A 27,496-nucleotide genomic window follows, 5' to 3' on the forward strand; every position below is an offset into this window, starting at 1 on the left:
GAAATAGCTTCGAGCACTTACAACGGCACCAGAAAATAACTCAGTTACCTGGGACCAGAGTGTGAGTGCCTTTTACCTTTCCTCCCCGGCAATGGCGCCAGAAAATAGCTTGATGTCTACTCACGCTTCTTTTCCTGTAGACAATGTTTGGCCTCCAAGAGCAGAGGTTTGTAGAACAGCAGCAAGTTTTCCCTTAACTGGATCACCCAAGGTTTATCGAACTCAGGGAGGAAGAGGTCAAAGATATCCCTCTCAAGCAACCCTGCGATCACAATGCAAGAAGTCTCTTGTGTCCCCAACACACCCAATACACTTGTCAGATGTATATGTGCACTAGTTCGGCGAAGAGATAGTGAAATACAGGTGGTATGAATGAATATGAGTGATACGTCTCCGACGTATCGATAATTTCTTGTGTTCCATGCCACATTATTGATGATATCTACATGTTTTATGCACACTTTATGTCATATTCGTGCATTTTCTGGAACTAACCTATTAACAAGATGCCGAAGAGCCGATTCTTTGTTCTGTTTTTGGTTTCAGAAATCCTAGTAACGAAATATTCTCGGAATTGGACGAAATCAACGCCCAGGGTCCTATTTTGCCACGAAGCTTCCAGAAGACCGAAGAGGAGACGAAGTGGGGCCACGAGGTGGCCACACCCTAGGGCGGCGCGGCCTGGCCCTTGGCCGCGCCGGCCTGTGGTGTGGGCCCCTCGTGCCGCCTCTTGACCTGCCCTTCCACCTACTTAAAGCCTCCATCGCGAAACCCCCAGTACCGAGAGCCACGATACGAAAAACCTTCCAGAGACGCCGCCGCCGCCAATCCCATCTCGGGGGATTCAGGAGATCGCCTCCGGCACCCTGCCGGAGAGGGGAATCATCTCCCGGAGGACTCTACGCCGCCATGGTCGCCTCCGGAGTGACGTGTGAGTAGTCTACCCCTGGACTATGGGTCCATAGCAGTAGCTAGATGGTTGTCTTCTCCCCATTGTGCTTAATTGTCGGATCTTGTGAGCTGCCTAACATGATCAAGATCATCTATCTGTAATTCTATATGTTGCGTTTGTTGGGATCCGATGAATAGAGAATACTATATTATGTTGATTATCAAAGTTATGTCTATGTGTTGTTTATGATCTTGCATGCTCTCCGTTATTAGTAGATGCTTTGGCCAAGTTGATGCTAGTAACTCCAAGAGGGAGTATTTATGCTCGATAGTGGGTTCATGTCTCCGTGAATCTGGAGGAGTGACAAGAACCTCTAAGGTTATGGATGTGCTGTTGCCACTAGGGATAAAACATTGGTGCTATGTTCGAGGATGTAGTCACTGATTACATTACGCGCAATACTTAATGCAATTGTCTGTTGTTAGCAACTTAATACTGGAGGGGGTTCGGATGATAACCTGAAGGTGGACTTTTTAGGCATAGATGCATGCTGGATAGCGGTCTATGTACTTTGTCGTAATGCCCAATTAAATCTCACAATACTCATCATAATATGTATGTGCATGGTCATGCCCTCTTTATTTGTCAATTGCCCAACTGTAATTTGTTCACCCAACATGCTGTTTATCTTATGGGAGAGACACCTCTAGTGAACTGTGGACCCCGGTCCAATTCTCTATCTTGAAATACAATCTCTTGCAATCTTGTTCTACTATTTTACGCAAACAATCATCATCCACACTATACATCTAATCCTTTGTTACAAACAAGCGGTGAGATTGACAACCTCACTGTTTCGTTGGGGCAAAGTACTTTGGTTGTGTTGTGCGGGTTCCACGTTGGCGCCAGAATCTCTGGTGTTGCGCTGCACTACATCCCGCCGCCATCAACCTTCAACGTGCTTCTTGACTCCTACTGGTTCGATTAAACCTTGGTTTCTTACTGAGGGAAACTTGCCGCTGTGCGCATCACACCTTCCTCTTGGGGTTCCCAACGGACGTGTCAACTGCACGCATCAAGCAAATTTCTGGCGCCGTTGTCGGGGAGATCAAGACACGCTGCAAGGGGAGTCTCCACATCCCAATCTCTTTACTTTGTTTTTGTCTTGCTTAGTTTTATTTACTACTTTGTTTGCTGCACTAAATCAAAATACAAAAAAATTAGTTGCTAGTTTTACTTTATTTGCTATCTTGTTTGCTATATCAAAAACACAAAAAAAAAATTAGTTACTTGCATTTACTTTACTTGATTCATCATGTTTCCTTTTAATTTTACCATGAAAGACATACCGGTAGGACGTGGGTCTATAGTTGGGAGAAATAATATAGAAGAATTTTTCAATCATGTTAGTACCGTTGAAGATTTTGAAGATAGACACTTGGTAGAACTTGCTCCTACTTATGAAATTGCTGCTGCTGCTTTAGTTCGCATGTTGGAAACTAAATTTGTTAATCTCAGTCCTATAATCCAACACATGTTTCTTACACTCGGTGATATGGAAGAAGGGGAAAAGAAAGATTTTGTTTTAGAAACCCTTCTTAGAGAATTTGGTGGTATAGCAAGAGAGGCTAGAAAGGTCTTTGCTAAATATGATATGCTTGGTTCTTATACCAATTTTGTTAGTCTCCTTGAAAAGATGGATATGGATAGAATAAAGTACACTAACAATATTAATGATGGTGGGGAGATCAAAGCACCAATACCATGTAAGCTCCTAGCGATAAATGATGCACTAGAAAATAATTATGCTTAGCTTGTTCCTGAAAATTTGTTTGATGAGAGTAGCAAGCCCAAGACTAATGAAAAGGGGGACGCTAAAACTTATGTATCTAATATACTATGCCTGGTTGAGAAAACTCCACACCCCACTGTAGATGCACCATCTCTTGATAATACTTGATACACACTTTCTGCGCCTAGCTGAAAGGCGTTAAAGAAAAGCGCTTATGGGAGACAACCCATGGTTTTTACTACAGTACTTTGTTTTTATTTTGTGTCTTGGAAGTTGTTTACTACTGTAGCAACCTCTAATTATCTTAGTTTAGTGTTTTATTGTGCCAAGTAAAGTCGTTGATAGTAAAGTTCATACTAGATTTGGATTACTGCGCAGAAACAGATTTCTTTGCTGTCACGAATCTGGGCTGTTTTCTCTGTAGGTAACTCAGAAAATTATGCCAATTTACGTGAGTGATCCTCAGATATGTACGCAACTTTCATTCAATTTGAGCATTTTCATTTGAGCAAGTCTGGTGCCTCGATAAAATTCGTCAATACGAACTGTTCTGTTTTGACAGATTCTGCCTTTTATTTCGCATTGCCTCTTTTGCTATGTTGGATGAATTTCTTTGATCCATTAATGTCCAGTAGCTTTATGCAATGTCCAGAAGTGTTAAGAATTATTATGTCACCTCTGAACATGTTAATTTTTATTGTCCACTAATGCTCTAATGAGTTGTTCTAAGTTTGGTGTGGAGGAAGTTTTCAAGGATCAAGAGAGGAGTATGATGCAACATGATCAAGGAGAGTGAAAGCTCTAAGCTTGGGGATGCCCCGGTGGTTCACCCCTGCATATATCAAGAAGACTCAAGCGTCTAAGCTTGGGGATGCCCAAGGCATCCCCTTCTTCATCGACAACATTATCAGGTTCCTCCCCTGAAACTATATTTTTATTCCATCACATCTTATGTGCTTTGCTTGGAGCGTCGGTTTGTTTTTGTTTTTGTTTTGTTTGAATAAAATGGATCCTAGCATTCACTTTGTGGGAGAGAGACACGCTCCGCTGTAGCATATGGACAAGTATGTCCTTAGGCTTTACTCATAGTATTCATGGCGAAGTTTCTTCTTCGTTAAATTGTTATATGGTTGGAATTGGAAAATGATACATGTAGTAAATTACTAAAATGTCTTGGATAATGTGATACTTGGCAATTGTTGTGCTCATGTTTAAGCTCTTGCATCATAAACTTTGCACCCATTAATGAAGAAATACATAGAGCATGCTAAAATTTGGTTTGCATATTTGGTTTCTCTAAGGTCTAGATAATTTCTAGTATTGAGTTTGAACAACAAGGAAGACGGTGTAGAGTCTTATAATGTTTACAATATGTCTTTTATGTGAGTTTTGCTGCACCGGTTCATCCTTGTGTTTGTTTCAAATAAGCCTTGCTAGCCTAAACCTTGTATCGAGAGGGAATACCTCTGATGCATCCAAAATACTTGAGCCAACCACTATGCCATTTGTGTCCACCATACCTACCTACTACATGGTATTTCTCCGCCATTCCAAAGTAAATTGCTTGAGTGCTACCTTTAAATTCCATCATTCGCCTTTGCAATATATAGCTCATGGGACAAATAGCTTAAAAACTATTGTGGTAATGAATATGTACTTATGCACTTTATCTCTTATTAAGTTGCTTGTTGTGCGATAACCATGTTCACTGGGGACGCCATCAACTATTCTTTGTTGAATATCATGTGAGTTGCTATGCATGTTCGTCTTGTCTGAAGTAAGGGAGATCTACCACCTTATGGTTAAGCATGCATATTGTTAGAGAAGAACATTGGGCCGCTAACTAAAGCCATGATCCATGGTGGAAGTTTCAGTTTTGGACAAATATCCTCAATCTCATATGAGAATAATAATTGTTGTTACATGCTTATGCATAAAAGAGGAGTCCATTATCTGTTGTCTATGTTGTCCCGGTATGGATGTCTAAGTTGAGAATAATCAATAGCGAGAAATCCGATGCGAGCTTTCTCCTTAGACCTTTGTACAGGCGGCATAGAGGTACCCCATTGTGACACTTGGTTAAAACATGTGTATTGCGATGATCCGGTAGTCCAAGCTAATTAGGACAAGGTGCGGGCACTATTAGTATACTATGCATGAGGCTTGCAACTTGTAAGATATAATTTACATGATACATATGCTTTATTACTACCGTTGACAAAATAGTTTCATGTTTTCAAAATAAAAGCTCTAGCACAAATATAGCAATCGATGCTTTCCTCTATGGAGGACCATTCTTTTACTTTTATGTTGAGTCAGTTCACCTATTTCTCTCCACCTCAAGAAGCAAACACTTGTGTGAACTGTGCATTGATTCCTACATACTTGCATATTGCACTTATTATATTACTCTATGTTGACAATTATCCATGAGATATACATGTTACAAGTTGAAAGCAACCGCTGAAACTTAATCTTCCTTTGTGTTGCTTCAATGCCTTTACTTTGATTTATTGCTTTATGAGTTAACTCTTATGCAAGACTTATTGATGCTTGTCTTAAAGTACTATTCATGAAAAGTCTTTGCTATATGATTCACTTGTTTACTCATGTCATATACATTGTTTTGATCGCTGCATTCACTACATATGCTTTACAAATAGTATGATCAAGGTTATGATGGCATGTCACTCCAGAAATTATCTTTGTTATCGTTTTACCTGCTCGGGACGAGCAGAACTAAGCTTGGGGATGCTGATACGTCTCCGACGTATCGATAATTTCTTGTGTTCCATGCCACATTATTGATGATATCTACATGTTTTATGCACACTTTATGTCATATTCGTGCATTTTCTGGAACTAACCTATTAACAAGATGCCGAAGAGCCGATTCTTGTTTTATTTGTTTTTGGTTTCAGAAATCCTAGTAACGAAATATTCTCGGAATTGGACGAAATCAACGCCCAGGGTCCTATTTTGCCACGAAGCTTCCAGAAGACCGAAGAGGAGACGAAGTGGGGCCACGAGGTGGCCACACCCTAGGGCGGCGCGGCCTGGCCCTTGGCCGCGCCGGCCTGTGGTGTGGGCCCCTCGTGCCGCCTCTTGACCTGCCCTTCCGCCTACTTAAAGCCTCCATCGCGAAACCCCCAGTACCGAGAGCCACGATACGGAAAACCATCCAGAGACGCCGCTGCCGCCAATCCCATCTCGGGGGATTCAGGAGATCGCCTCCGGCACCCTGCCGGAGAGGGGAATCATCTCCAGGAGGACTCTACGCCGCCATGGTCGCCTCCGGAGTGATGTGTGAGTAGTCTACCCCTGGACTATGGGTCCATAGCAGTAGCTAGATGGTTGTCTTCTCCCCATTGTGCTTAATTGTCGGATCTTGTGAGCTGCCTAACATGATCAAGATCATCTATCTGTAATTCTATATGTTGCGTTTGTTGGGATCCGATGAATAGAGAATACTATATTATGTTGATTATCAAAGTTATGTCTATGTGTTGTTTATGATCTTGCATGCTCTCCGTTATTAGTAGATGCTTTGGCCAAGTTGATGCTAGTAACTCCAAGAGGGAGTATTTATGCTCGATAGTGGGTTCATGTCTCCGTGAATCTGGAGGAGTGACAAGAACCTCTAAGGTTATGGATGTGCTGTTGCCACTAGGGATAAAACATTGGTGCTATGTTCGAGGATGTAGTCACTGATTACATTACGCGCAATACTTAATGCAATTGTCTGTTGTTAGCAACTTAATACGGAGGGGTTCGGATGATAACCTGAAGGTGGACTTTTTAGGCATAGATGCATGCTGGATAGCGGTCTATGTACTTTGTCGTAATGCCCAATTAAATCTCACAATACTCATCATAATATGTATGTGCATGGTCATGCCCTCTTTATTTGTCAATTGCCCAACTGTAATTTGTTCACCCAACATGCTGTTTATCTTATGGGAGAGACACCTCTAGTGAACTGTGGACCCCGGTCCAATTCTCTATACTGAAATACAATCTCTTGCAATCTTGTTCTCTTGTTTTCTGCAAACAATCATCATCCACACTATACATCTAATCCTTTGTTACAAGAAGCGGTGAGATTGACAACCTCACTGTTTCGTTGGGGCAAAGTACTTTGGTTGTGTTGTGCAGGTTCCACGTTGGCGCCGGAATCTCTGGTGTTGCGCCGCACTACATCCCGCCGCCATCAACCTTCAACGTGCTTCTTGACTCCTACTGGTTCGATTAAACCTTGGTTTCTTACTGAGGGAAACTTGCCGCTGTGCGCATCACACCTTCCTCTTGGGGTTCCCAACGGACGTGTCAACCGCACGCATCAATGAGCAGTAGTAACGGCACCAGAAAATAGCTTGCTGCTACAACTGGCGTGTGGTTGATGGTGGTAATATTGCAGGAAGTACATATGCAGTAGAACAGTAAACAAGCGATGATTGCAGTATTTGGGAACAAGGCCTAGGGATCATACTTTCACTAGTGGACACTCTCAACATTGATCACATAATAAAACCACTCTACACTCTCTTGTTGGATGATGAACACCACTAATTGTGTAGGGCTACAAGAGCACCTCAATGCCGGAGTTAACAAGCTCCACAACATTCGATATTCATGTTTAAATAACCTTAGAGTGCATGATAGATCAACACAATTATACCAAGTACTAACATATCATGCACACTGTCACCATCATACTATGAAAGGAGGAATAGATCACATCAATACCATCATAGTAATAGTTAACTTCATAATCTACAAGAGATCACAATCATAAACTACGCCAAGTACTACATGATGCACACACTGTCACCATTACATCATGGTGGAGGAATAGAGTACTTTAATAACATCACTAGAGTAGCACATAGATTAATAGTGATACAAAGCTCATATGAATCTCAATCATGTAAGGCAGCTCATGAGATCATTGTATTGAAGTACATAGGAGAGAGATTAACCACATAGCTACCGGTACAGCCCTTAGCCTCGATGGAGAACTACTCCCTCCTCATGGGAGACGGCAGCGGTGATGAAGATGACGGTGGTGTCGATGGAGATGCCTTCCGGGGGAACTTCCCCGTCCCGGCGGCGTGCCGGAACAGAGACTCCTGTCCCCCAGATCTTGGCTTCGCGATGGCGGCGGCTCTGGAAGGTTTCTCGTACCGTGGCTTTTTCGTGTCGAAGATTTAGGTCAGGGACCTTTAAATAGGCGAAGAGGCGGAGTCGGAAGGCTGACGGGGCCACCACACAGTAGGGCGGCGCGCCTGGCTCCTTGGCTGCGCCGCCCACACGTGTGGGCCCCCTGTGGCCCTCCTCTGGTCCCTCTCGGGTGTTCTGGAAGCTTCGTGGAATTATAAGATGCTGGGCGTTGATTTCGTCCAATTCCGAGAATATTTCCTTACTAGGATTTCTGAAACCAAAAACAGCAGAAAACAGGAACTGGCACTTCGGCATCTCGTCAATAGGTTAGTTCCGGAAAACGCATAAATACGACATAAAGTGTGAACAAAACATGTAGGTATTGTCATAAAACAAGCATGGAACATCAGAAATTATAGATACGTTGGAGACGTATCAACCCCAGAACACCGAAGGAGAGTCGGAGGCGGGCCAGGGGGCCACCACACGCCAGGGCCGCGCGGGCTCCACCCTGGCCGCGCCGGCCTATGGGGAGGAGGCCCCAGGCGCCCTCCTGCGCCGCCTCTTCGCCTATATAAGCCCTTTCGACCTAAAAACGCGATACCAATGGACGAAACTCCGGAAAGACTCCAGGGGCGCCGCCGCCATCGCGAAACTCCAATTCGGGGGACAGAAGTCTCTGTTCCGGCACCCTGCCGGGACGGGGAAGTGCCCCCGGAAGCCATCTCCATCGATGCCACCGCCTCCATCATGCTCCGTGAGTAGTTCCCCCATGGACTACGGGTTCTAGCAGTAGCTAGTTGGTACTCTCTCTCCCATGTACTTCAATACAATGATCTCATGAGCTGCCTTACATGATTGAGATCCATCTGATGTAATCGGTGTTGTGTTTGTTGGGATCCGATGGATGATACATTATGATTAGTCTATCTATAAAGTTTGTGAAGTTATTGTTGCTGCAATGTTGTTGTGTTTAATGCTTGTCACTAGGGCCCGAGTGGCATGATCCTAGATTTAAGCTCTATACTTATTGCTTAGATTGTATCTACAAGTTGTATGCACATGTATATGTCCGGAACCAAAGGCCCCAAAGTGACAGAAATTGGGACAACTGGAGGGGAAGGCGTAGGTATGAGGATCACATGTTTTCACCAAGTGTTAATGCTTTGCTCCGGTGCTCTATTAAAAGGAGTACCTTAATAGCCAGTAGATTCCCTTGAGGCCCTGCCATTTGGTAGGACAAAAGATGTTGTACAAGTTTCTCATTGCGAGCACGTATGACTATATATGGAAAACATGCCTACAGAATTAATAATCTTGATGTTCTGTCTTAATGCTATTTCAATCCCATCAATTGCCCAACTATAATTTGTTCACCCAACACTTGTCACTTGTTTTTGGAGAGTTACCACTAGTGTAGATCGCTGGGAACCCCGGTCCATCTCTCATCATCATATACTCGTTCTATATGTCATTGGAAGTAGTATCAACTATTTTCTGGTGCCATTGCTCCTGTGTTACTGATATTGCTGCCGTGTTACTGTTACTATTGCTCTCATATTACTGCTGCTTTCACATCACCCCTGTTACTAGTGCTTTTCCAGGTGCAGCTGAATTGACAACTCAGTTGTTAAGGCTTATAAGTATTCTTTACCTCCCCTTGTGTCGAATCAATAAATTTTGGTTTTACTTCCCTCGAAGACTGTTGCGATCCCCTACACTTGTGGGTTATCAGTGACCTTGTGAATGTCATCATTAAGTCCTTCGCCCTGTTCACGGAATTCACGTCGCATCTCATTACGAAGAGCTTCATACTCCCTCCAAGAAACAATATTAGCTCCATCCTTCTTTTTCTGGTCAACAATTTTAGCATCACTAGAAGACATGGTTAGTAGGTTAGTGCACTAAAACAAATACTTGTGGTGATACTCTCACAACTCACTCAAAACTGATAAGAAAAGGTAAATCTTACCGCTCTAAAGTGAATTAGTATTGCTTACCACTCGGATTAACAACTAGTGCACCAGTGTAGCGAAGCGAATATCAAGGGTATAAGAACAATCACACGACAAAGCAGGATATATGTGGGGCTGTAGGTAGGCTACCTATTTGCACCAATAACAAGCTCTAACGCTGACCGTAGAACAACCAGTGATACTCACATAATGTGATAAATGTGGCAATGCAACTATATGGATGAATAGGTTGCAATGCTCTCGGGAGACACTAGCAAAACTCAACGAAACAGGCATAACATTTCTCAACTACGGGTGCAGAAAAGTAAACTAGGCCTTCACTTGATCTTACTAGCACTTCACTTTTTTTTTTGATTTTCTTTTTATCACACGGCAGCACTTGTAGCTCTTTTTGCTTCTTTTCATTTTTTTTTGATTTTATGACTCTACTCCTTGTAACATGGCCAAACAGAAATTGCAAAGCACCAAACCCTGATGAGCAGCCTGTCGAGCAGTAAAACTAGTCTCTTGTGGGATAGTTCCTAGTCACGTATATCGAAAGGTTGTGTCTATGGTTGGAAACAAGCAAACTGTACGCTATGTGGACTCAGAGCAACAATAACCGACAACTAGATGATAGCGAAAACACAAATCCTAACAATCTACTAGATGGAAGAAAAGATATGCAAAAAAACCACGAAAAGCAACTAAAACTCGAAATTGATGCAATCTAAGGCTATGGCAAACCCTAACCCTAATATTTTTTGCTTTTTCTGGATAGGAAACACTCACAACTCAACTATATGGTGGATTGTGGATAGCTTGCAGAGGAAACGCTAAAATCTGATACCAAGATGATAATGGGTTGCCCAATATTCTCAGTAAGCACGGTGGTGGTGATGAACACACGATGAACACATCGGAGATAACACGATGAGGAGGTGGAGATAACTTGTATGACACCGACGAAGTCTCTCGATTGATTCCTGTCGCCAATGCTACAACTCTCAACCCTGCAAGATATTCGCAACTCCACATACTTGCGCATGTAGCCGCCGACCACGAAACGGTAAATTGCAATCTTCTAATCCCCAATGGAACAACATATCACACAAACTTTTAGTAGCAAACACCAGGTCGATGCGAATTGATGTATAGATTCAATAGAGTTGCAAAGCAAACAACTATGAACTAGGATTTATCTTAAACGTGGTCTAAGGTTGTTTTGGGGGTGTCCTTGGCACTTATATAGGGGTTCAGGATGACCAGAAGTCAAAAAATACGATTACAAACCGACCCAGATCGGGATCTGGTCGAGACTGACTCGGACACGGCCGGTGTGGGGGCCGGTCGACCGGGCCAGGGGCCGAACGGGCCGGCAGGGACCGGGCCTAGCACCGGGCTAGCACCGGGCGAAAGCGCCAGATTCCCTAGAACGGTGCCCGGTGTGCACCGGCATAGGAGCCGGCAGGTGCCGGATCACCCGGCGTGTGGGCCGGTGGCGCCTGGTGTGGCGCCGGGTTGGCCAACGTGGCGGCCGGTGTCGCCGAGCGTGGCGCCGACCTGGACTTCTTCTTCTTCCTCCTTCGCGCATGCCTCCCGCTCCTCCCTCACGCGTCCATGGGATATCTTCATGTCCAGCACCATGTCCAGCTGTTCTCCTCCTCCTCATGCGATGCTTCCTTTATCCTCGTACATGATCATACACAAGTCAAAGAACTTAGGCAGTATAAAATTCCCATCAATCAAAGTACCATTTAAGAACAAGTTCACCTGTTGCTTTAGTAGCTTCACACGAGCTCTTTTCATATGTTCAATCCTGACTTCATTGAACTTGAGCTTCACAGCAATATCATCTTCATCTTGTAATGACGGAGGTAGTGGTTCGGCAGGGATGTCCTCATCATTCGATCTGGATCCCAAGGTTCGATTCATTCTCCTGCAGCTATGTACCTATGCATACATATATAAATGAAGTACAAATGTGTAGTAAATAAAATAGTGAGCAGCACATCCGTAAATACTATTGCCTCTAAAGCTAAAGCCAGATGTGACAAGAGCAGGACATTCAAATTTGTTTTGATTAAAAATTAAATTTTAACTTTCGATGATGCAACATATGGGTATGTTTTCTAGTACAGTATTAAAAAAATATAGGGATTTGGATGTGGGAAGGGATACCCCCAGCGGCAGATTTACACGTACCCCCGTGCGCGTCTGGCTTCCCCGCACTCCACGTTGACCGGGCTGAAGCTTTGCCCTCGGGCGGCTCGAAGCCCAGGCAAAAAGACCCCACCGGCCAGCGTCCCGTGCCGGCCCTATCTCGTCCCAACTTCCACCCCACCACTCTCACCGCTCCGCCGCATCCTCCTCCTCCTCCCCGCGCGCCTCCCCTGCTCTTCCCGGAACCCTAGCCCCCTCGCCCCGCCGGGCGCGCGGAGGCAACGGATTCGTGCGCCCCCATCCCACCTTCTCGGACCCGGCCGTCGGTCGATCGCCATGTTCGAGGGCCACGTATGTTCTCTATCTCCATCCTCCCATTTCGTTCGAGCCTTCGATTAGGACTGCATGATCGAGCGGTGGTTGTTTGTGTTTGGATTCCATCGGGGGGTTAGCGAATCGCTTGTCGCACAGATCGTTTGCTGGCGATCGCGCTGCTGCTTTGCAGCGGCCGCGTTTGGTACAATTAATTGGTGCGTATCTATGGGGACTTTCTTTCGGCGGGTCAGTCTTGATGGGTTGCATGTGGAGTCCTTGGTGAAAACTGAACGGGACAGAGGTGGGGTGCTTATGTTGCGATAATTTTCTACTTTTGGTCGCTTCATAATTCCGATATATAGGGGAGTTTCGTTGTGCTTATGTTGAACAATCGAATGGATTTTTTTTTTTCAGTTTGCCTGGCTCGTTGCATTTCAAGTTACCGGTGGATAGCTCGTAGCACATGTTTTGTTTACTTTGCTAGCGAATGCTAGAGATCTTCGCCATTCTCCTCAGCAGTGAGAAATGTATCATATATACTTGACTGATCCTACAACAGGGTGGCTACTACATAAGTGGAGTTGGTCACTATTGCTTACATATGCTTAGCCTGTAATATGTTGTCCTGGGTGTCGGTAGTATTGGGTTCTTATTATTTTACTAGTATGCCGGTACATGCACAGCACGTCTAAAATTCAATTCGTCGACGAAATGTTTCCGCATGAATTTTGAAGAAAGAAAATACATGATCCCTTGAGAAATCAAATAAACAAACCTTTCTGTTCTCTATTTTTTGTTTTGTTTTCTATGTGAAACTACTGAGATGAAAATTTTCAAAATAGGTCATTTGAATGCAATATAAATTTATGTTCAGCAACAATATATACCACAAAATAATTTTTCTCGTGGTCACATTTTTCTTGTAAGAAAAAGTTTTGTTGGATGCAAACCTTACGGAATATATACACACTAAAGGATCTTATATCAGATTGTCAAATACATGACGGGGAGGGCAAGTCTTTTACTCTAATCACAAGAGATATAATTAATATAGTGTCAATGTTCCCATATCTTGGGCCAACATAAAGTTTGGCCACAGAAGATCTTGGGAAGCATGCCGGACTGACAAATAACAGCAACTCACCACACCGCACGTCATCTTGTAGATTCTTGTTGCTTCTTCACACTTCGTTTACACCTTCTGCAAGTCTGCAGCACCCTCACCTTTGGCACCTAAAGCAAGGTTTGCGGGCATGGGATGGCAGGACTCAGGAAAATTGAATCCGGGCAAGCGATAACCTCAAAAGGCCTCGATTTGTCTAGAACAAGCTGAGATTATTGCTTGGTACTGTAGAAGCGAATCCCTTCATTCTAGACCGCAGGATAGACCCTTATCAATGGTTGAAGTTGCATCTCATGCTTTAGATTCAAAATTTCAAAACTGGTACACTATATAGGAGTATAGATAAAAAAAATCGCTTTAGGGGCTTCCCCTACCGCATTCCTTTCAAAAAAAAAAAACTGTGTTCTCATCAATCATTTTCTAAGCTTGCACCCATTTGCTGTACAGCATCTTCACTTTTGTAACACTGATATTATGTATGATACAAATATAGTACTAACTCCAGCAGTTCTATGAGATTCTACAGTCAATTCATGTCACGATCCTCAGTTCATGCGTGGGTGATTACAAACAAGGGATACTATTCACTAAGGGTATTGAAAAATGACATACGAGCATTTTCAACTACCTTCTAGACATAGAGTTGTCACATTGATGAATGTCAGGATATCCTGCTGATTCTGCACACTTTCCACAGCTATCTGCAGCACACGTTGCATACGGAATGATGAAGTCCTTATATGATCTAACATTAGATAAAATTGTAACATTCCGAGTGTTTTTTCTGCTCTTTTGACGTGGGAAAATATGCAAAGCAGAACATAAGCACCATAGTTTTGTTCACAAAATTTTATTTTGATCACGGATTTCTAAACCGTAACTAGTTCCTTATTCACAGAGTTTCATCCTTTGTAATAGTACTTGTGCTCTGAGGCATGAAGGAGTTCACATGTTTAATTGCAGGTGCTGTATTTACTTCGCAAATATTTGGGTGAATATGTTGAAGGACTTTCTGTTGAGGCGCTTAGAATAAGTGTCTGGAAAGGTATGCTTATTTCTGACCATGTTCTTTTGTCCCCACCATCATCACCTGCTTGCGTTACAAACTGTATGATCCATGGTGCATGGTATCATGTATGAACAAATGCACAGATGCATGTAGCTTCCTGCTATGGACACCTGACATATATGTTAGGCTCCATTTGGGAGCTCCATTTTATTAAAACCATAGTATTCCAAAAACGAAGTATTTAAGTGCCTGGCAAAGCAATACTGCAGTTATAGAAAATACTTCAGTTTAGAAAAAAATAGGTCAGGCTAAAGTTTTCAGTACGGCAAAAAAAAATGCAGTTTTGGAGAATACTTTAGGCCTAGTTTGGCAACAAAGTTTTTCTAAAACTGAAGTATTACAAAACCATAGTATTTGACTGCCTGGCATAGCAATATTAGTCACTGCGTGGATTTCTCTGTGAATAGGTGATGTTGTTCTTAAAGACTTGAAACTGAAGGCTGAAGCACTCAATTCTCTTCGGCTTCCTGTAACAGTGAAAGCTGGGTTTGTTGGCACCATAACGTTGAAGGTATTTTTGTTTGTTTTTGTATTGTGAAACCGGTTTATTTTTGGCTAACACATCTAACACATCTAAAATTTGTAGATACATTTTTTTACATTACATTACACATCTAACACATCTAATATTTCCTTGAGCATTCGTGGCATAGTATTGTTTTTTACATTACTTTTGGACAAACATTTAAAACTATGACTACGGATGTCATTTTAATTATTTAGATTGGAAAATTGAAAATCCTATGTATAGCTTTATCTCTAATTGTGCTTGTAGAATCTTATTCTTGGTTTTTATACATATATTACAACAGAAATTAGTGGTCAAAGTTACATCTTGAAGACCATGTCAAGGTCCAAAACGTCAATGTTTGGTGATACGGAGGGGGTAGTTGCTTACTGTTTAGCTACTGCTGTAGTCAGCCTTTGTACTATATAGTTGAAATGTGTTCAGGAACTTAGTATTTCTTCGGCATCAAGGCAGAGGCCGAACGGTGGCGACATGCTTTGAACTTAATGGGTGTGCAAACCGATGTGAGAGTCTTCATGTTCCATGTGCTGTGTGCATGTGGTCTGATACTCAGATCTTTGATTGCAACAGTTATTGCTCGATTATGGAGCATTTTCTACTGCCCTTGAGTCCTTGACTTTTCTTTTATTATCTCAAATGTGTTAATTGTTGTTCATGCAAAATGTGATTTCTAATAGGTTCCATGGAAGAGCCTGGGTAAAGAACCAGTTATTGTTCTGATCGACCGTCTATTTGTTCTTGCTCATCCTGCTCCCGATGGGCAGACTCTCAAGGTATTAAGATTGTATTGGCCACAACATCTCTACGCATGTAATTTCCACACCGTTCCTTTATCTGAGTACACATTTGTGGTGGTTCTCCTCTCATTAGGAAGAAGACATAGAAAAACTTTTTGAAGCCAAGCTTCAACAGATTGAGGTTTGCTTTACTTTCCTCTTTGCATCAAACTTGCTAGTTCTCTTCTCCCAACACTCAAGACAATGGTCTTATCAATTATTCACTTATACTTATATAAAGTTTAAAGTTAACAAGGTAGTTCAAGATGAGTTCTTACTTTGCTGTCTCTTGTCGTAGAATGTCTGTGCCTTCTTCCTTCTTCAGTTTTATGTTCACTAGCCTTTTGTGTAGGATATACGTTGCTCTTGGTCTCGCAAAAGGAAGTGCTATAATGAGCACTCAGAGCATCTCCAGTTGGGTCCCCCAAAGCTTCCCCAAACGGCGCTGGATAGAGCGTTTGGGGATGCCTCCGCTTCGTGCCACGTTTGGGGCGCGTCGCTCCCCAACCGCGGCCCCTAAACGTGTCCCCCAAACTTGTTTTTACATTAAAATAACTCTTTTTTTTTGCATTTTCATTTCAATAGAGAGAAGGAACATTACAAACTAATACATAGTTTGAAACATGGTTAAAACATTGCAAAATGAGAAAACCTTGGACTCGCAGATTTCGTGTTCGCTGCCAAGAAAGAACACTCTCAGCCACTCTAGAAAATCCAGCTGGCGCCGAGAGTGCCCGGTTGTTGTATAGAAACCTACACCAGGGGCTTCAATTGGCCGACGGCCATCTTCGCTGCGAAGAAAGAACACTCGCCATGTTCAATCATCGTCCTCTTCATCGTCGTTGTGGTAGTGCCAGCGGCAGGACATGTCGTCGAAAACCTTTACGCTCATCTCCTCGCCGCCTTGGTAGCAGAATGTGAGCACGCAGCCGACTTGGATGTCGTGGGAGAGCGCGAACTTGGTGTGGAGGTACATCTTGCTGCGCCCATCGAAGAGCATGTCCACCGGCCACTGGCAAAAGCCGCAGCTAGCCTCCCACAGCGACAGCGCGGCTGCCGGCGACGAACTCGGCGTGTTAGCCTTGCTAGTTCACAAGTAGTGTGTGGGAAGTAGTCTGTTTGTGTGATTCTGCCATAAGCTTGTGCGTCTTGTATTGCATAGTGGTATTTATAGGATAAAAGCTAGATACAAACATGTAGATTTCTAAAGCCTTCTATAGCTTTCTGCTGCTATCCTTTTATAGCTATCTACTACTAGAGAACTACAAGAATACGGTAGAACATACTAGCACCTATAGTACTACTAGAACTTGCTAGTCCTAGAAAGTACTAGCTTAAATCTAAAGCAAGGATTACTTTTTAGTAGGACTAGGGGTAGTGTAGACCATAGTGGGTCGTGCCAGCTACTCCCTCCGTTCTTTTTTAATTGACTCGGATTTAGTACAAGAGTCAATTAAAAAAGAACGGAGGGAGTACATAGCGAAGAATTCTCTTCACAACCATCATGTGCTCCTCTGTGGGTCTTTCCATGAATCGGCTGACGAACCCAACAACTATTGCCAGGTCTGGCCTGGTGTGGACGAGGTAGCGTAGGCTGCCAACGATCTGTCGGTACTTCGTAGCGTTGACCTCTTTTGCTGTACTTTCATGGCTAAGCTTGAGCCGCTCCTCAATTGGGGTGTGTGCTGGATTGCATCCTTCCATTCTGCCCAGCTGCAGGATGCGCGAGGCATAGTGTGCTTGACATAGGCTGATGCCATTGCCATGCTGCTGGACTTCAATTCCGAGATAAAATGACAACAATCCAAGGTCACTCATCTGGAATTTTGTCTTCATCTCAGCCTTGAAACTCTCAATTGCTCCCTTGGACGAACCTGTGATGATTAGATCATCCACATACTCCAATGAGCAAGATTGTGTCACCCGTGATGCGCCGGTAGATTGCGTGCTCGTGCTCGCTCTACTTGAAACCCATTTCTTTGAGCGTGGAGTCGAGCTTCACATTCCATGCCCGCGGAGCCTGCCGCAAGCCATAGAGGGCCTTGCGTAGCCGTAGGACCTTTTCTTCTTCTCCGATGACCACGAAACCCGGTGGCTGCTTCACATAGACCTCCTCCTTCAGTTCTCCATTGAGAAATGCTGATTTTACACATGGACGGGCCACCGCTCATGGGCAGCCAAAGCAAGCAACAACCGGATTGATTCCATGCGGGCGACAGGAGCAAAGACTTCATCAAAGTCTATGCCGGCTTGCTGGACGAAGCCGCGAGCAACCAACCGTGCCTTGTGTTTGATTACTTTGCCGGCTTCATTTTTCTTCAACTTATAGACCCATTTGAGGCCTATTGGTCGATGCCCGTGTGGCAGATCAACAAGCTGCCATGTGTTGTTTCTCTCCATTGCTTCAATTTCCTCACACATGGCTGCCTGCCATGCCTTGTCGCGCTCAGCTTCTGCAAATGAGCATGGCTCCCCCGTGTTGGCCAAGTGTAGCTTAGAGTCAAGATTGCACGGTGCGAGCCCAGGCACTGGTTTGTCTCCAATCAGGTTTTCGACCTTGTGATAGCGAATTGATGTGTCGAATTGATGTGTCGCCATGCGCAGCATCCAGTCGGTCATCATCATCTGCTGGTGGTGTGACGAAAACCGGGGTTGATGCGGTTGCAGCACTTGTTGCTGGAGCTGATGGAGGTGTTGGTGGGGCGTTGGTTGAGGCACCTTGAGCCTCACGTCTCGAAGACACAAATCCACGTCAAAGATAATGTATAATGTCACGAGCGATGCGAACACGCCTTGTGGCTGGGTCCAGCAGTCTGTATGCTGCCTTTACTGCATCCTCATAGCCAATGAAGACAGCGGGAGAGCTGCGGCCATCAAGCTTGCGTAGGTTCCCATGTTCCTTGACATATGCCAAGCACCCAAAGGTGTGAAAGTAGTGGACAGCCGGCCTGCGGCCATGCCACGCCTTGTAAGGCATCTTTCCCGTGAGGGCTTTGGTGGGAGCTCGGTTTAGGAGGAAGAAAGCAGTGTTGACTGCCTCCCCCCAAAATTCAGCTGGCATACTTCTCTGTTTCAGCAAAGAACGTGCCATTGCCACCACCGTTTGGTTCCGCCTCTAGATGACGCCATTCTGCTGTGGGGCGTATGGCGCGGAGAAGTGGCGCTCGATTTCTTCATCAGCAAAGTAGGCTGCAAAATCCGTTGAGGTGAACTCACCGCCGTTGTTCGTGCGGAACACATGCAGTTTGCGTCTGCTTTGAGCTTTCGCTGCTGCCTGAACTCTTTTGATGGCATTTGCTGCATCATTCTTGGCTGCGAGGAGCATCACCCACATGTAGCGAGTGGCGTCATCCACCAACAACAAGAAGTAGTGCCGGCCTCCAGGTGTCGCCGGCGAAATGGGACCGTAGAGGTCGCTGTGGACAAGCTCAAGTAGCTCCTGTGCATGATACCTTGCTTGCCAAGGGAACGGGCTGCGGCGATGCTTCGTGATGACGCATGTGTCGCGGAATTGCTCCACGTGTTCCAGCCGTGGCAGCCCACGTGCCATGGCGAGGCGTCCCATCTTCTCCAAAGCATCAAAGTTGAGATGCCCAAATCGCTCATGCCAGCGCCAAGCAATATCATTGCGGCGGGCGGAGAGACATATTGGCCGCGCAATCTCAAGATGGAGGAGATAGAGGCGATTCCGGCCACGTGTGACACGAACAAGGAGTTGTCCTTGCTGATCCCATATGCGAAGCACAACTCTCCTGATTAGCACGCATGCGTCGCTCTCGTCAAGCTGACCAATGCTGATGATCGAGTTCTTCAGGCGTGGGATGTAGTAGACGCTGCTGAGAGCCTTGTGTTCACCATTTCTTCCCGCAAAGATGATGGTGCCCATGCCCTTGATTTCCACGACCGAGCCGTCACCGAATTTGACATGATTGTTCGGTCGATTTCAGCACAGGCGTCCCCATGTCCCGTCATATGATTTGTAGCGCCGGTGTCGAGGTACCAGCCCTCGATTCGCTCGTCATCACTGCTCGTCCTAAGGTAAGCTTTTGCATTCGGCTTGTGAAGAGGGACATGCTCTGGAGCTGTAATGGTGCTATCTTGCACCACAATGGCCGGGGCTGGAGCAACATTCTGCAGCAGTTGGAGCTTCACTTTCGTCCACCGGCATGGCTGGAGCGCCTTGCTGCACCACCATGGCAGAGTGGTGCGGACCTGCGCCATGAGGAGTGGAGGCTCGTCCTCATCTTCCTCTGCTTCGGCCAGGTATGCCCTATTTCTCCGGGCGTGGCCGCGACGGCCACAGTTGCGGCATGTGTTATCTCGCGGAACGTCCCTAGCCGCTCCACGATCATCACTGCCTTCTCCAACCTTCTTACGTGGTGGCCGTCGTCGTCGTTGTCCGCTGCCGCGTGCAGGCCTGGAGGAGCTGCCTCCTCGGCGCCCCTTCATCCTCTAGCCATTGCTCCTCGGTGAATAGGAGCTTGCCCTGCTCACGCGCCGGCTCAGGCGACTCGAGACGATCCTCAGCTGCCTTCAGTCGGCCGGTGACTTACTCCAATGGCATATCAGAAGTGTCAAGGAGGGTCTCGATCGCAAGGGCTATCTGCGACAACCTTGGCGGCACAACCCGCAAAAACTTCTCGATGACTTGAGTTTCGTCGATAGGTGCTCCGAGCGTGGCGAGGCTTGTGGCGAGGTTCGTAAGGCGTAGCGCTAAATCATCAACAGACTCCTCATCGCGGAATGAGATCATCTGAAATTCCTTCTTTAGCTGCTGCACCTTGCCCATCCGCACGCGATTTGACCGATGCGCATGGCTCGAATCTTCCTGGTAGTCATCGGCGCCGATCTCAATTGCATCCCAGATGCCCCGAGCCTGCAGCTTCACCTTCATGAGGAGGCTCCATTCGGTGTAGTTCGTCCGCGTCAGCATCAGGTAAGTGCCACCGCCGATGTCCTTCACGACTCGCTCGACCACAACCTCGCGCCTTCCTGCATCACGGTGGCGCGGTCGTCTCGGTGGTGGTGAAGGGGAACGGCGCCCAGCAACACCTCCAACTGGATCCTATCTTCACGAAACGCTCTGATACCAACTGTTATAGTGTGTGGGAAGTAGTATGTTTGTGTGATGCAAGCTTGTGCAGCTTGTATTGCATAGTGGTATTTATAGGATACAAGCTAGATACAACATGTAGATTTCTAAAGCCTCTGCCATCCTTTTATAGCTATCTACTACTATAGTTATCCGGAGTGTTCTACTGGCTAAGACATACATATGAACAGTGCTACAAGAGTACGCTAGAATTTACTAGCACCTATAGTACTACTAGAACTTGCTAGTCCTACTAGATAGTACTAGCTTAAATCTAAAGCAAGGATTACTTTAACACGGCGAACTTGTCCGACAGCCTCTTGATGCCGAGTGGGTCGCCATTGAGGACGACGATGAACTTGAACTCCCACTCCCCGTCGGAAGATGACAACGGCGCAGGTGACGGCGACCTTGGCGATGGCGTTGCTGCTCCAGCACGGCCGCCACGGCCTCAACCTCGACCTCGACCTCGACCAGCCATGGAATGGCCCTCGACTCCTAAGATGGTGGCGGCTAGGATTGAGGCGCTAGGGTTTGTGTGAGGGACGATGCACGAGCACCCCTTTTTATACGCCGGAGGGAGGCGAGGGAGCGGTTGCGCGCATTAACACCAACACGGAGAGCTAGGCGCGACGACACGTGTCGCTGCGCCTCTGTGGTAACTGCACCGTCTCTGTGGCCCAATAACTTCCGTCGCGAGGTAGGCAACGGTTGCGCTTCGTTCGTGTTCGTGTGTCAATGGCGCGTCAGGCCCGCCACTCCCCGCCTCGCTTCTCGCTCTGTCCGGCGCCCGGAGGCCATCCCCGCTCCACAGGGGACGCTTCGGCGCGCCGGACAGCGTATTGGGCCGCGCCGGGCGAAAAGGGCCTTTGGAGCGCGGCGCGCCCCCAAAAGCTTTGGGGGACTCTTTGGGGGACGCGACTGGAGATGCTCTCACCCTCCCCTCGTGGCTCTGGGCCGAGCTGCTGGTGTACTGCCTGCTGCTGTACGTAGCTGCAGCTGAGCAGCTGAGCCTCTGCTGTTAAGCCTGCTGCACGCCACCCCTGCTTTTCATGACCCCTGCTGCTGGCATAGCTGCAACTGAGCCCCGTGCAGCTCATGGCCCCTACTGCTGCCTCCATCGATGGCTACCGTGCTTGACACCCCGGCTGCCCTCCTTTGTCCTCGAGGTGGCTGCTCCCGTTGGTCACCGGTCACCGCGGGAACCTTGTGCTGGACGAAGCCAAGCCTGCCCTTGAGCTGGCTGCTCCGTTGGTCCCCACGGCGACCTTGTGCTGGACGAAGCCAAGCCCGCCCTCGAGCTGGCTGCTCCATTGGTCCCCACGGCGGCCTTGTGTTGGACGACGGTGAGCCTGCCCTCGAGTTGGCTGCTCCCATTGGTCCTGGCGGCGACCTTGTGCTGGACGAAGCCGAGCCTGCCCTCGAGCTGGTTGCTCCCTGGTCCCTGCAGAAACCTTGTGCTGGACGAAGCCGAGCCTGCTGCCTTACCTGACGGAACCACCTCAGCTGGCTTCTTCCTTGTCTTGGCAACATCTGTGCTTACAGAGGACTCAGCTGCTGCAGCACATCATGATACTCCCAAGGCTGCAGCACGTCCTGCTACTCCCTAGTCAGCAGCCCCTTTGTGCCGCTTCACAAGCCTGCCCCACTTGTACGCCTTGCTGGCAACCTTCTTTGTACGCCTTGCCCCACTTTGCCCCCGGCTGAGACTGTCATCTTACCGGATCCCGATGATGGCGTTTGGGAGGACACCCTCGCTGTCTTCAGTGGCGTACGTAGCTGGGTGGCTGGGTGGGCTGTGGCCCACCCTTATTTTTTGGAAAACCATTAATATTTAGTCATTTGGGTAAATTTTTATCACACATGGGCAGGAAAAATTAAAAATTAGGGGGTGTGCCCACCCTACAGATTTCTGTGCGTCCGCCACTGGCTGTCTTCCATGCAGAGTTGGAGACCTACCGGATGGACCTGGCTGCATGATGGTGCTCAGGTTAAGGCCATTGTTGTTACCAGCATGTATGCTGATCTTTTGATGGACATCATGTCCCTTGCCACATCTCAGCTGACGTGGGCTCATCTTTGGCAACAGTACGAGCCTCGCAACGAGGCAATATGCCTTGCCATTCTCGAAGAGCTGCAGTTGCTGCAGCACATGGATGCCGCCATGGACAGCTTCTTTCGCCTGATGTCCACGGCATGACGTCAGCTTGACTCAGGGTGCTGATGTCGATCACACTTGTCGTGTTGTCAGCTCTAACGTGCTCAGACAGAAATGACCCGTCTCTGTTAGTTTTTGACGTGCCTTTCTCCTGAATTCGAAGCTGCCCATTCACAGTTGACGACATGCCTGCCTTGACTGTCACTTTTGGTGGCTTTACCTAAGCTTTGTGCTGAGGAGACTCACCTTTGGGAGGTGGGGGTGGGGGGATGGGGTATTCAATTGCAGTCCACTTCAATTTTAGCTGCTTGAGTCTCTTATCCTACCCTGTTGCTGGTCTCGCTCGTTCCGGTGGCACTTGGTACTCCTTCTGGTATCTACTGTAGCTACTTTCACAGCCCAGAACATGCTTCTAAGATCTGCTAGAAGAAGAAATGGGATCAGGCAAACAGGAAGTAGTGAGGCCAATAGAGTTCTAGTGGCTCTTCTCAGTCTGGCCCTAATCAGACCTCCCCCATTGACAAGGAAATTATTGCATAGTTTCGTTGTTTGGCTGACCTCCTCTTCCTCGGCGTAGGGGTCTGTTGCTAGTGCTTCTGGTTCCAAACCACCACCTCTTCCAGGTATATTATCTCCATGGTTTATGGATTCTGGTGCTTCTACCACCTGCCTCACTTCTCTTAGTCCTCACCTCCCTTCTCCTTGTTGAAATTGACAATATCTATAAGATTTATGCAATCTCCAGTTCAGACAACTAGTTGGTCGTTTTTGACCGATCGACAAGACGAACTGAAACCACGATCTCCAGTTTTGCAGACAACCACTGCCTCCAAAGGTTGGTCAACTCTCATGAGTTATATCCAAAGCTTTCTTTGAAATTCTGGGGTGTTGCATTAGCTACGGAGTACATATTCTTCAGACCAACTACATGCACAATGTTGGACCAACATTTAATTAGACAAATGAGAACGCGGAAGACCTTTTGATTGTTGAAATTGCTAGGAACTACATTTCAGATCTTCCTGTTTCTATTTAAGAATAAAAGACAGGTCGTTTTGAATCAAGTCAATTTCATGTACTCCCTCCGTTTCTAAAAAAGCTTCCAAACTCTGTCTAGATACAGAGGTATATATACGTGTTTTAGCTATAGATTCATCCGTATATACAAAAAGTTGCAAAGTTTTTTAGGAACGGAGGGTGTAATCAACATGGCTAGAGAATGTATCACAACAAATTACATGCTGATAGAGTCTATATAGTTGTGGATGGTGTAAGAATTGCATTCACTCGTGTGATCATTATGTGGAACTATTGATGAATTCTTTTATTTGTTGCTTTTTTTCATGCATCTGTTTCAAAAGTTTACTCTTCCCAAAATTATAGCCTAACCGGCTTCATGTAAGCAATCCAGATTTTGATGAACTTATATGCAGGCTGCAGAGACAGCAACTCTTGAAGCAACCAGTAGGAGCTCGAAAGGAGGACCTGTATGATCTCTTGTGCTGTTACTTTGCCTGCTACTTGATATTACATGAGATATATTCTCTGATAGTGAATAGTATGACAATTGACAATGATAACGCAACATCATGAATTATATTGTCACCCCAACGTTTCATCCGAGTGTACATCAGGACTAGGACTTTATATAGTTGTTTCTGTGGAAGTGTTGCTTGGATTGAAAGCATTTTATGTTAATGGAGTATGTGCTAGTCTGTCAATCACCTGCTGGCAGCAAGACTGCATGACGACTTACCAAATTTGAGATCATGAAACATGCTATTTTAGAGGAAAATAAGTTTTGGTGATTTGTTTGTTTCATTTGCCTCTTGAACATAAAATGTGATTACTTTCATTTATGTGTTCTGTTGGTTCTTGCAGATTTCATACATCTTTGTTGCTTGGTGTTTGATAATTGTCCTTACATCCTGCAGATACCTGGTGGAAACTCATGGCTATACAATTTAATATCTACAATTATTGGAAATCTTAAAGTCACCATCAGTAATGTACACATCAGATATGAAGATTCTGCCAGGTTTGCTAAAATCAATGACAATTATCTTTTTTCTTGTTTTGGATGTATTCTGTTTCCTTAGTGTTTTTTTCTTCTCTCAGCAATTCTGGGCATCCATTTGCGTCTGGTTTCACTTTATCAAAACTTGCTGCTGTTACAGTGGATGAGGATGGTAATGAGACGTTTGATGCAGGCGTAGCACTAGATAAGCTGCGAAAGGTTAGAACAAATACAGATAACAGTTTATCATTGTTAAGTGTTGGGAAGAAATTCAGCTGCACCTCCTCTGTGTTAACAAGTTCTCAACTATGGTGGATATTGCTAGTATCATTATTACGATGCTCGCGGACAATTTTTTGTTGTTTTCAGCGAGTCATCACTGATACTTCTATAGCTAACATGTGGCTGTCATTTTTGCGTGCTTGTTTTGACATACTTTTTTCACACCACAAACAGTTATTAGCTATTTGGTTGTTTGCTTTTGTTTTATTGTCTTAGTAGTCAAGACAATTATACTCTGTGACATTAATTTTTCATTCTATTTTGTCCATCTTTTAGTCGGTTGAACTGCATATGCTAGCCATCTACCATGATTCTGACAGCAGTCCTTGGAAGCTTGCAAAGAAATGGGAGGATCTAAATCCCGCTGAATGGAGTGAGGTTGTTCCTTTTGCTGTTACAACACCACAACCTTTCCTCGGTACCTGTCGCTGCTTCTTATTCCTGATGGCCCTTCACAGGTATTTCAAGATGGCATCGATGACCGTGCTGGCAATTCTATCTGGGCAATGAATCGGAGGTATTTGGTTTCCCCTATAAATGGAATCCTTAAATATAATCGACTTGGACAGCAGGAAAGAGGGGACCCAAACAACCCTTTAGAGAAAGCATCACTTGTCCTAAGTGATGTTTCTTTAACAGTTACTGAGGTATCCTAGATTTTTGCTTCTTTGATCCGTTCAACTACGGTGTTGATAAGTTGCTTATCAGTTGTAATATATTGGTGTTCCAGGCCCAGTATTACGATTGCATTAAACTGTTGGAAACAGTTTCAAGATTCAGGGCACGTGTTGATGTTTCTCACTTACGACCTGTTGTGCCAGTAAAAGAGGATTGTCGTGCTTGGTGGCGTTATGCTATGCTGGCTGATCTGCGACAAAAGAAATTATGGTATCTTTATGTTCAGTTCTACTTTTCCTTGTTTCTTCTCCTTTGATTTGTACTCCCCAGGTGCCTGACTGAGAGGGAAAAGAGTTTATTTTCCTAGTTTTTCTTTGGCATTTCATGAGAGGCTAACGATCTACAGAAGTGAAAGTGGACACACGCTACTGCGAAACCTCTGACACCATTATAGTTTTTTTATGTTTCAAGGAAGAAGAGAAAAATGAGAGCCTAGATCTCTGTTACCTTGAAGTCTGAGAAATAGATTGGATCCTTTACAAATCGTGATGGCTGTGAATTATTACTACTCCCTCCGTTCCAAATTGGTTGACGCAGCCTTCGTCAGATTTGGTCTAGATACATGCTGTGTCAACTAATTTGGAACGGAGGGAATACAAGTGATCAATTCCTCTAATTGTACAAATGGAAAACCTTTGGGATGGCCCGCAAATGAGATATGGACGTATGACTTAACATGATACAAGCATCGCTTGTTATACACAGCAAGTGTCACAGCTTGATTTGTGGGAGCGTAATCTCTAGGGGAGGACTATGTTAGGATCAACAGGGAGCGCTTGGGAGCTGTGGAAGAACAGATGCAGCTAGGGCTTCCAGCCCTAGATGCAGATGTTATGCGTGAGGGCTGGAGGCAGAGAGAGAAGGAATACCCTCTAATTATCTGCCTAATTCAGTCACACACGGCTACATCTGTTCTATTTCTTCCACAGCTGAGCGTCTGCCTTACAAACTGACTCTGACTCCGATCTAATATGAACTGACTATGGGTTCAAAATGGACTGACCTGTCGCTTTCTCATCAGTAGGAATACTACCTAAACTAGGACTCTGACTGCAATAGCAATTCCCCCATCATCAGGAATCCTACTTGCTCATACTTTTGCCTAATCTCCAGGATTTGCAGATGCAGCTCCATCTTGTATTGTCTGGACTAGGCTGTGGCGGGGCCTAGGGTGGCTGTGAAGCTTATGTCTTCCCTCATATAACATAAGCATACGATGTAGTAACCGAAGTTTTGGTTAATATTGACACTCGCCATTATGAGCCCTAACCAGTCACTTCTAGAATATTTTAATGACGTTGCACCAATCTGAATTGGTATGATTAAGTGTGATTATACCATCATGCAAATTATGTTGCATTTTTCTTAACTGTGCACAAACTGGTGGTACATCTTGAACATTGCGCAATACCTCATGTTAATAACGTTATATATTTTGATGCGAATATTTTGTTAATTTTTTTCGCAAAGTTGAATGGTCATTCTGATGCTTGCT

At 45.4% G+C, this 27,496-nt stretch overlaps 1 protein-coding gene across 3 annotated transcripts in view; it reads left to right on the forward strand.

The window, feature by feature from the left end:
- Window positions 1–12,108: 12,108 nt before the first annotated feature.
- LOC127323163 (uncharacterized) overlaps window positions 12,109–27,496 on the forward strand; it is a 55,945-nt gene continuing 40,557 nt past the window's right edge. For all 3 annotated transcript variants that reach the window (XM_051351350.1, XM_071822620.1, XM_051351351.1), the window contains exons 1-11: window positions 12,109–12,313; window positions 14,364–14,445; window positions 14,877–14,980; window positions 15,676–15,771; window positions 15,869–15,916; window positions 24,458–24,511; window positions 24,959–25,062; window positions 25,143–25,260; window positions 25,600–25,701; window positions 25,782–25,970; window positions 26,054–26,211. In XM_051351350.1, the coding sequence (XP_051207310.1) occupies window positions 12,299–12,313; window positions 14,364–14,445; window positions 14,877–14,980; window positions 15,676–15,771; window positions 15,869–15,916; window positions 24,458–24,511; window positions 24,959–25,062; window positions 25,143–25,260; window positions 25,600–25,701; window positions 25,782–25,970; window positions 26,054–26,211 (1,070 nt within the window). In that variant the 5' untranslated portion in view covers window positions 12,109–12,298. The remainder of the gene's footprint in view (window positions 12,314–14,363; window positions 14,446–14,876; window positions 14,981–15,675; window positions 15,772–15,868; window positions 15,917–24,457; window positions 24,512–24,958; window positions 25,063–25,142; window positions 25,261–25,599; window positions 25,702–25,781; window positions 25,971–26,053; window positions 26,212–27,496) is intronic.

This window comes from Lolium perenne, chromosome 6, assembly GCF_019359855.2.
Source record: "Lolium perenne isolate Kyuss_39 chromosome 6, Kyuss_2.0, whole genome shotgun sequence".
Taxonomy (NCBI): Eukaryota; Viridiplantae; Streptophyta; class Magnoliopsida; order Poales; family Poaceae; genus Lolium; species Lolium perenne.